This window comes from Rutidosis leptorrhynchoides, chromosome 4 (assembly GCF_046630445.1).
Source record: "Rutidosis leptorrhynchoides isolate AG116_Rl617_1_P2 chromosome 4, CSIRO_AGI_Rlap_v1, whole genome shotgun sequence".
NCBI classification, from domain to species: Eukaryota; Viridiplantae; Streptophyta; class Magnoliopsida; order Asterales; family Asteraceae; genus Rutidosis; species Rutidosis leptorrhynchoides.
Genome location: NC_092336.1, coordinates 56898793 through 56909116, shown reverse-complemented (window position 1 = coordinate 56909116; position 10324 = coordinate 56898793). Strand labels below are relative to the sequence as shown.

Genomic DNA, 10324 nt, shown 5'->3' with positions numbered 1-10324 from the left:
GAGATGATCATAAAAAAAGTTTAAAAGCAATCACAACATAACTCGATTGAGTCAAGAATAAAATTGTTGTTTCTCTCAAAGTAGCATGAATGGGAAAAAAAAAAATCTTATCTATTTACTCGTTTACATTTACTACTTTCATCGGTTTACTAAAACGAAAAGTCTTTTCATAACATTATATATATTTGAAACTACATTTTTAACAGTAGCGGAGACAGGGAGGGGACAGAGGGGTGCTCAGCCTCCCCCAGTAGACCCGATTCCAATGAAATATTAATAGTTCATATTTAATTATTTTAGCTAAACATCCGTTAATTATTCATCTAACCCAATTGTTTGGGTTACCTACCTTTCAAACCTAAGTACAGAGTAATATTAACCGGAACATATCGTACAAATTTACTTATCAATTTCTTGATGGGCCATATCAATTTTCATATTGCAAATTTTTTCTTTTTGTAAAGCAAATATATTAACTCAACAAAAAGTTACAATGAAGAGAGGGATCCATACATCTCATGAATCACCCCATTGCTCAAGAGTATAAACAAAGCACACGAAGATTACAAGCTATTAAAATAGGGATGCAAAGAGAGCATCAATACTATACAAGTCATAGAATGTTAAGATAGGAACTTAGGTTAGAAAGCCAAGTGAGTCACTCAAGCTTCCTTCCTCTCGATCTATTGGAAATCCACTCAAAAAACTTAATTTGGATTTCATACTGCAAATTTTATAGTAGCATTTTTTACTGTTTAATAGTTCTCAAAGTTTCGTAAAGTAGTTATCTATATATGTTTAAAAAAATATAATAGGTTTTACGTAGGAAGTTGACCTCCTTTAATTTTATTTGGTTTGCCTCTTTTAATTATTGAGTAAGCATCCCCTATCGTAAAATCCTGGCTCCGTCCCTGATTTTTAATATTTGTATTAATTTTAGTAGTTTGACATGTTTATTCTTTTCGAAAACAGATGTAGATGAAGACTGATTAACAAAGTTACCATCACGTCCTATTCGACCTATTCGACCCATTCGACCTATTCGACATACGAAGAAAGTTCTACACAACATATCAAAATTAAACATGAGCACAACTAAATTTATGATTATCAAATAAACTTGCACATTAGCCATCGTTATTGAGCCAAAAAAAAAAAAAAAGGAAAAAAAATGTGTGATTTGAGCTTGAAATGATGCAGAAAACCTTAGAACACTTGGAATAAATGGTTTTGAGAGATTTAAAAATTTAAAATGATAATTAGTAATTACACTCACTATGCGGTTTATACTAATAATGTATTATTACGTTACTACACTTTTTATGTGAACAGTCTTTTTGATTTGTACATATTATACTAAATAAAATTATTGACTCATGGCCGAACTACCAAAATCAAATGATTTGGAAATCGGAACTCAAAAGTATTCATTTTTTTCTATTGAAAGTCTACTAATTATATGCCCGTCTTAAGGAGTTTAAACATGAATCATTTTTCTTAAAGGATGTTTGTTCTTCGGAATTTGTTATTAAGAATGGTTTTTTCAAGATTTGACGGATAAAGGGCTAATTTCTCCGTGCGTTCCCAGTACCTTAATTGGTAGTTCATTATCTACGTTATCTCGTATAATTTCAAATCTCATAAATGTAAATGTATCCATACCGGCAAAGTAGACGGATTCACAAATCATCCGGATGAGAGGAACGACAAAAGCCCCTCATAAGTTGTTCTTAGTCTGTTTTTATTTATTTTCACGGTTTTCTTTATTCTTAAGTTTGTTGTCTCGTGCATGTTTAATGCTAGTCATCGGACTCACTAAGTCGTTTGTGTAGTTTGTGTCATGGTAGTGATTTGACTCGGATGGAGATGATGTCGGTATGTGACATTTATTTGTTTCGAGCCTGCTTGATTTTTGTGTCTGTATTGATTTGGGATTTTCAGTATTCGATGATGATACCGTTTATATATTATTCGTTAAAAAAAAGGAAAAAGAAACATGAAAATTTATTCGTTTATGTTTTATCTATTACAGAGTATTCGTTCTTTTGCGCAAAAAAAAAAAAAAAAAAAAAAAAAAAAAAAAAAAAAAGCATGAAAATTTATTCGTTTATGTTTAAAAGAATTTCTTATTCATATTTTCACTTTTAGTCCTCCATCTGTTTCATAGTTTCAAATAGTGGACATAAGATGAAAAGATAACTTTACTCTCGAATAGATTTTATACACGTATAACCACTAATTTAACCAACCAGAATTCCAACTAACCAACAAACCCTTAAATCGATTTCACAGATCGGAAACTATAATAGGTTGTTGTGAGCTATTGTGCAATTCGAAGCCAAATTGATTATTAACAATCTGAATTATCAGCATCCAGTATCGGTTTTTTTCTGGCAATATTAATTGACTTATTATGCACACTGCAAACACCGATTTAGGGTTCATTGTTGAAGGCTAAATCAACGTCAATCAATTTCAGGCTTCAAATTAACCTTTATATTCAACGATCTATGTTCAAGTAAGATGCTTTGTTCAATCTTTTCTTTATAATTTCAACAATTTGTGTTTTTTCTTACTAGTACAGTTGAGGATATTGTGTTACTTACAACTTACATATGAGGCTGATTGTTTAATGCATTCAAAACATAATCAAGTTAGAAATTGTATATTTGGTAGTTGCAATTGATGGTGCAAAACAGCATATTTGTTACGTAATTTTCAATTTTTTTTTTTTTTTTTTGACGTAATTTTCAATTTATTGGTAGTTTAGTGGTAACTATTCAAGATGTATTAGGAGAACTACCGAAATAGTTTCGATAACTTGTAACTTACTTGAGCAAGGGTTATTAAGCCCCAATAATGAAGCTTTAGTTTTTTTTTTTTTTTTTTTTTTTTGTTAATTTCTTCACACATACAGTAAACGGATAGGATAAGATTGGGCGAGTATTTTTACTCATATCCATTTATCTACAGTTGCTGATCTTTCCCTGGCCACTCTAAGGTATGCTACTATTGAGATACGTTTCGTCGCAAACCAAAATATAGCGAGTTAAAACGTATTCCATGTTTCTTGATATGTTTGATAGACCTCTTGTTGAAGAAGGCTCTGCTTGCTATTTTACTAGGCTGCTTACATTTGTAGATAACACATATTATTTGTTCAAAGTTAGTTAGAATCTCCCACTTACGAACATAAAAATTTTTGTCGTTAATGCGTATAAATTTTCTGTCTTTTTTGGACTAGTGATGATGAGGTACGATCTGCTCTATCGAAGATGTATGAATATTCCCCTGTAGATGGCTTTGTAGAGATTTCAGAAGGGTTGGGAAACATGATAAAGTCGTTAGCAAACGAACCCTCGGTGGGTCTTTTTTACGTCCAACAACACACTCACAAGTCGGTACCGAACCTCGTGAATCTCAGAAACAGTATCACCGCTAAATCACGTGAAATTAGTTTACACACAGAAGATTCAGAGGATTCAATCAAAATGTTGAGATCAATGAAAGAATGCGGCTTTCCTATTGTTGACGACATGCTTAAAGACATAACAAAATCTTTAGCTATCATGTCATCAAAACAGCCGAAAAAAGGTTTGATTAGTAGTAAATCGGGTTCTGGATCGTGGGGTCCGGCTACTTGGAGGGGTATTAATGATGTTGAAAAGTCAACTACTTATTTATCGTCCGTTTTCAGGGCAGCCAAAGAGAAGACAACCAATCTAAAATGGGCTCCACTTGATACCTCTGAATCAAATGATGAAGACAAGGGTACAAATGTGATGGAAAGAGTAGGGGAAGAATTGCCTATATCGAGTCATACATCACTTGGGAATCAAGAAAAAGATGTGTTAGTTCATGATTTGATATCGAATCTGTCACAAGCTGAAAACTTTGATGAATTTAAAGCTGATAAAGAAGCGAAATTTGAGGAATGGTTAGAAGGACATAATGATGATTCGCCTAGACGAGGGGCTGATGAATAAGGGTCTTGGTTTTGGTGTCCCTTTTTTTTTGTTTTTTTTTTTTTTTTTTTTTTTTGACTTTGTAAAGCCTCAAGTTCGAGTAGAAATTATTGCAATAAATTGGAGAGGCCGAGAAAAACTAATGTGAAGAGAAGCCAACAACCTGTGACCGAAGTCTATTTGCTTTTTGGTCAGCAGAAGGTTACACTACCCCGAACGCCAGATTTGTTTTTTATATGTACTTAGGAATGTGTAATGGGTTTCATGTCTTGTAAAACGAACAATTCGAAATTTGAATGGAATGAAATAAGTACAGGAAATTGAATTTTGAAATGATCCCTGTGGGATTCTCATTTACAGCTGATAATAAAACTCATCCAACGGTTTGTATTGTATTGTGCCAATAACGTAAAATGGGTAAAAAAAGATCATCTAGGAAGAAGAATGGGTTCAAAATTTTAAGAGAAGTTTAAAGTGTTTAAGGTGCTTATAGCAATTTAAGTTGTTTGAACAAGGTTTTGAGTTCACATATTATATTGTTATATATACACACTTGACTAATACACCCAGCAAAAAAGGACTGAAATTCTGAAATGACCAACTTATAATATGTTACAAGTGTAACTTACTGATGTACAAGACCAGGTGAAAAATGGATACATTCATCTAAAACTCAATGTATATGCATGTACTATACAATGTTTACAGATCCCTAAAGTAACTTAAATTGATAAAAAAAAAATCATTCTATGGTTGTCCAAGAAAACTCATCATCATCTATTTCATTTCGCCATCTAATTGAACATTTGGAGTATTAGAACTAATAATATTCCTGATTTTGTCAACCAAATTTGGTGGAGGTTCGATTATTGATTCAGAACCTGTACTTTCATTGCTTCCATTAACAACAAATTTGATCACAGAACCACCACCACCACCACCAGGAGAGCCATTGGCGGCAACACTAACGCTGCCGCCAGCTACTTTATTAGCTTCCACCTCTTGATTAATTTGAGGGGTACTGGACCCGTTGTTATTGCCAGCTGCTTCAGCTACTACACCACCTTCTCTGTTAACAGGAGGAAATGGGCTGCTGCTATTGTTTTTGCGTAATATTTTGGCCTTTCTGAAATACAAGTTAAATAAGAACTCAAGAACTCAAAATACTTTGAAACGAGTAACGGTTTGCTGCTTAATAGTAAAAGCGTACCTAACCAACTTTTGCTTCACAGCCGATTTTGGCTTCGAGATTCCTTTCATCACAAAAGAAAGGCAAAACAAATGTTAGCTTTTGTGTTTTTATATTATCAGATGAGTCAAGAGGAAGGTCGATGTAAGTGGTAATGTATACAACCTGCTAAATAGTTACGGAGTATATACAAATCGCTACACTATTATTGTAATTATATCATTGTAATTATATCGAGACATAAAAAATGGATCCTTATAAACGTTAAATTTACATATAAAAAGCTATATAGTACTAAAAATCTATCAATGTGAAAAAGTTAATGTGCGATTAAATTTTCTGATAAATGAATTTCATGATTTGATTTATGAAATTTATGGATGGATGTATTATTATATAGGAATTTTGAAAAATTTTAGGCCCTTAAAAATTTGGGGCCATGTCCAATTGCACAATTCACACATGTGGTCGAGACGCCTCTGCTAAACATCAATAACACATCATACCCAACTAATAGATGAATTCTAGAAGAAAAATGATTTTTCTAACGACAACCCTTAGGCTATTGTTGATGCATTAATGTGTAATACAAGTCTTTTTCCACCTTAACGACAACCCTAAAACGACAGCCCATAGGGCTTTCACTAGAAATTTAAGAAAATAAAAAATAAATAAATAAATAAAAATAGTACAAAAAAGCCTTTGCAAGTCAACGGAGCCCATTCTGGGCTGGGTGATTTCAGCACCTGTTAAGAACAAATAGTTTCAACCTGAATCCATTTTGACATGTTACCCATCCCACAAATTTGTGCAACCTCTATTCAATTTTAACTATGTCTTTTGCACGTTAGGAAAAAATAAAAATTCAGAAATAGTTCACTTAAGTTTGCGGACTAACCAGATTTGAGACCCGACGAAGTCAAAGCAGGCTTTCGTTTACTTCTTTCAGCCTTAATAGAAGAAATGACAGCATCAGCAGCGGGCCCCAACCCTTTTCGACCAACCAACTTCACTCCAAGCTTTTCACATAAATAATTCAGTCTCATTTCATCACCTCCTTTAACTTCTCTTAGTTCAAACACTTGCTCTTTTAATAACAACGAGTACACATGAACTTCTTGTTGTTGATTAAAATGTGATTGAAGCTGCTGAAACAACAATTTATTCGAATGTGGTTGGTCAGGTACACAACCTTCATTACCTTTCTTAACGGGCCCACTAAACACAACCCGTAAAATCGCCATTGACTTTTCCTCCTCTTGCGCGTTTTTCTTGGGATAAATAACTGAAAAACTTCCAAACTCCAAATCGGGGTCTCTGAATAAGTCAGCAAGTAGGGACGCGCACGCGTGAGCGTTTTTCGATGGGTTTTTTTCGAGTTTGGCCCGTAGGGCCCGGTTAGAAGCGTAGTGTGCGATGTTTGCGGCTTCTCGTAAGCCGCTAAGAAAAGCTCCGTGCATGGTGGCGGGATATCGTTTTGTGGTGGCTTCACCTGCAAAGAAAAGTCTTCCGTCGCCGACACTTTCGGCTAAGATGTCGTAATCGTCTCCTGATGAACCGACTGCAACGTTGGAGTATGAGCCTAAACAAAAAGGATCACTTCCCCATCTCGTGCATATGGTTTGTATTGGCTCGGGGACTTCGATTCCTTGGGGTTCGTATATACCTACATTAAATATCAAATAAATATGTGGTTTTGTAAAAATTTAATACTTTGTAATTTTTATCACTTATTCGATTAGGGTTACATTGTACCCCTGAAAGGTCAATTGGGTACAATAACAAAATATTGTGAAAAAAGTGAAAGGGCTAGATGGATTAAACGGGTCAAACATGTCAATAGTGGTCAATCAAAACGGGTACCTCGAAGAATTTGAAGAATTCGTGTGACAGCATCAGTAGGCGGCATGCTTTCGAAAGAATGAGCAGCTTCTCCTGCCACCATGGCAATCAAAACGGGCCCACCCGCTACAGTCGCATAACTATAAAACAAAAAAAACTCGCCTCTACGTCTAGGATCATCCGACAAATGCCCAAACATATCAGTATCCGTCCCCCAAAAATTATGAGAAAAAAGCATAGCAACCTTATTCAACAAACCAAACCCTAACCTTTTAATCCCGTCAAGTTTCCTTTGAGGCAACTCGGGATTAAACTTAATCGACCCGCTTTTCAAAACCCCAAGAGGAACCGTACACAACGCAACATCACCTTCAAATACCTGACCACCATTAACAACCACTTGCACACCATCACTACCGTAACGTATCATTTGAACCGTTTTCTCATATAGAATTGTTACATTCTCAGCTAACGCTTGAACCAATCGTCCATTGCCACCTGGCAGAAAGCAATGTGCGCCTCCCATATCGTACGGATCATCTTGATCCCAAAACGCTAACGAAAGCCTCGAGAGTAAACTTGCGTTAGCATATTCCAAATTCGCAACGTGCCAGTTAAACAAACTCATTTCTTCAGGGTTTACAGTTTCTTCACAAAATGTATCCAAAGCAGCACCAAGCGAAACATCTTGCGAAACCTCGCCCATTAACTGTCTCAATTTGCTCGCTTTATCCAAAAGCTGGTTAAACGCAACCTCGATTTTCGCATCGACTTCCGCGTTGACTGGTTGACCATCAAGACCATAAATTGGACATTTATCTCGAATCTTATGAAGAGGATAAGACAACTGCCTAGCCAAAATCCCTAACGGGTTCCCATGTGTACCTGTCAAAACGCTCCCGCCTAAATCAGCAGCCGCAACCCGATTCCCACCTTCCATTTTTTTCGTATAAACTCGGCCGCCGGGTCGTTTTCTACCTTCCAAAACCGTAACTTTATACCCAAACGAGATCAATTGTCGTGCAGCAGCCAACCCCGAAAGACCAGCCCCAATTACTATCACATTTGACTTACCACTCGTTTCGACAGGAACCCTATCCTTAATAACCCCGAAATTAATATAACCATGTGAAACTAAATAGTTATAAGCAGAATCCAAAAGTTTAGTACAATGTGAAGGAACAACATTCAAAAACATCTCTTTTGTAACCCCAGTAAACACATTTTCCCTCCATTTAGCAATAATATGATTTCGAATCAATATATAGTTGATCTGTTCGATCCCACCGATAACAGAAACAACACCAGCATCAATTTCTTCTTCTGTAAGTATATCAGCTGGGAATCCAGCAGTTAATGCAAGTAAAGCTTCAGAAGTTGATTCTTTATTAATAACTATGATTTCATCAGATACATCTAACACTGATGCTTCTTGATTAGGGTTTTGTAATGAAGTTGGTAGATTGAATACCTGATTCGTTGATGATGATGATGGTCTGCCACGTCGTCTTTTTCCAGGGATTCCGAGTGAGAGTACATGATTGACATTGCTTGAATTAGGGTTAGGGTTTGAAATTGAAGAATTAGGGTTTGAATTGGGGTCAGATTGGGGAAGATGGATTGTGAATTGTAATGGGCTGTTAGTGTTGGATAGAATTTGATGTGGGTTTTCATTTGGTGGATTCATGGTGTTGAAAAAATATGAAGAAAAAATTGAATGGAGTTACCGCTTTATACGTATCTGATTAGTAAGAATTAGTACCAGGTGATCTTCAAGATGATGAGCTCCTACGTTAAAATTGCACAAAACAAATGAATAATTTTACTCGGTTCATGTGGTGTTTGATCGGGTATTACTAGGTTGTAACTTGTAAGACCACTAGCAATGCTTTGAATCGGTTATAATTGGTACTCTTGGTTTTAACCCTTTTCAAAGGTGCACTCTCGTATTATGGTTAGCTGGTAAACGGTTGCGACGCCATTGTTTTTTTAGAAGAGTCGACAAATTAACATCAACACTAACACTAACACTTTTACATACTAAAAGTGGTTGTGAATGTCGTCGTTTCAGTTATATCGGATTGTCGTTTTGAATTTTCATTCACATTACAAACGGTTCCTCAACTTCGACTATATTTACACGACGACCCCTCAAGTTTACACTTTTAAGGGGTAAAATATGTAAATATATAATTTTATTAAAATAAACTAATCCCACCCGAATTTATAACGGGCTCTATTTTCTCGCTCGGTGCGAATAAATTTTTCAGATACCATCGTTCAACTCGAAAAAATCTTACGAACCCAACGGGACTAACTATATGCAAAACGGACACTTCTCAAAAAAACGCTAAACACAACGACAACCCGTATCTTCCCGCTCGCCACGAGTTGAATTTTTTCGACGGCAGCGTAAGACTCGAAATAATTTTATGAATAAAACGAAACTAACCACGTCCGCCTATTAATAGAACCACTATGTAACCTCTACAATGTGCACGAAAATTATAAAGAAAAATCTCGGGTTCACGTCCGTAGAGTAAACTCTTTTTCGTGTTTGGAGTTGAGATGTAACCACGTTAAATACCCGTGTTGTTTATGCTTTAGTTATCGTTTCGCTTATTCGTTTGTTGTTTGTGGGTTGTGTGATTATTGTAAATCACGAGTTCTTGTTAGGGTCCACTGCCGAATTCCTAACATGCATGTCCTGTATGTGATCATTGCTAACATTATTAACACATTGTGTGGTTGGACATGGTTGAAGATTGTTTGAAGCATACAAAAGATTTTAGTGGCCTGCTACTGCTCTATTCTTCTCTTGGAGATGCTGATGAGATAGAAAAACTTTCATCTCTGGCAAAAGAGAGTGGGAAAAACAATGTTACTTTTGCTGGTCTGTTCATGCTCGATAAATTGAAAGATTGTCTGCAGTTGTTGGTTGACAGGTTAGTCCTTACATATCATATAGAAGGCAAAACTGGTAGCTGCTCAACATGTATAAATAGACCGGATTGAACGGTTGACTACACGGATCCCAAAATGTGACTTTTGTAAACATTTTGTTTTGTATATCTTCATAATAATTATCATATACCAATAACTTTCTGAACTTTTGAATAAAGTGATTTAGTGTGTTATACGATCGACAATTACGCCTCTAATTCCTTGTGTAACCGGACATAAATATGAAGATGGGGCTTAAAACGCAATTATTGAATTCTCTTTTACTATCTTTCTCTCAGCAATCGGATACCCGCAGGGGTGAAAGATTGTGGGGGCATGGCGGGGCACCCGCGCCCAACTAGATTTTAAAAAAAAAAATTACACC

The 10324-nt window shown here is 35.7% G+C and overlaps 2 protein-coding genes across 2 annotated transcripts; one reads left to right on the top strand and one right to left on the bottom strand.

The window, feature by feature from the left end:
- The first annotated feature begins 2245 nt into the window (after positions 1 to 2245).
- Positions 2246 to 4282, top strand: LOC139843730 (uncharacterized). The gene is made up of 2 exons (XM_071833875.1): positions 2246 to 2518; positions 3245 to 4282. The coding sequence occupies exons 1-2, from the start codon at positions 2511 to 2513 to the stop codon at positions 3984 to 3986; spliced, it is 750 nt and encodes a 249-aa protein (XP_071689976.1). The 5' UTR covers positions 2246 to 2510; the 3' UTR covers positions 3987 to 4282.
- A 269-nt stretch (positions 4283 to 4551) lies between these two features.
- LOC139839593 (protein FLOWERING LOCUS D) lies at positions 4552 to 8729 on the bottom strand. The gene is made up of 4 exons (XM_071829696.1): positions 7018 to 8729; positions 6053 to 6820; positions 5176 to 5218; positions 4552 to 5091 (listed from the first exon to the last, which is right to left on the bottom strand). The coding sequence occupies exons 1-4, from the start codon at positions 8681 to 8683 to the stop codon at positions 4743 to 4745; spliced, it is 2826 nt and encodes a 941-aa protein (XP_071685797.1). The 5' UTR covers positions 8684 to 8729; the 3' UTR covers positions 4552 to 4742.
- Positions 8730 to 10324: the final 1595 nt, after the last annotated feature.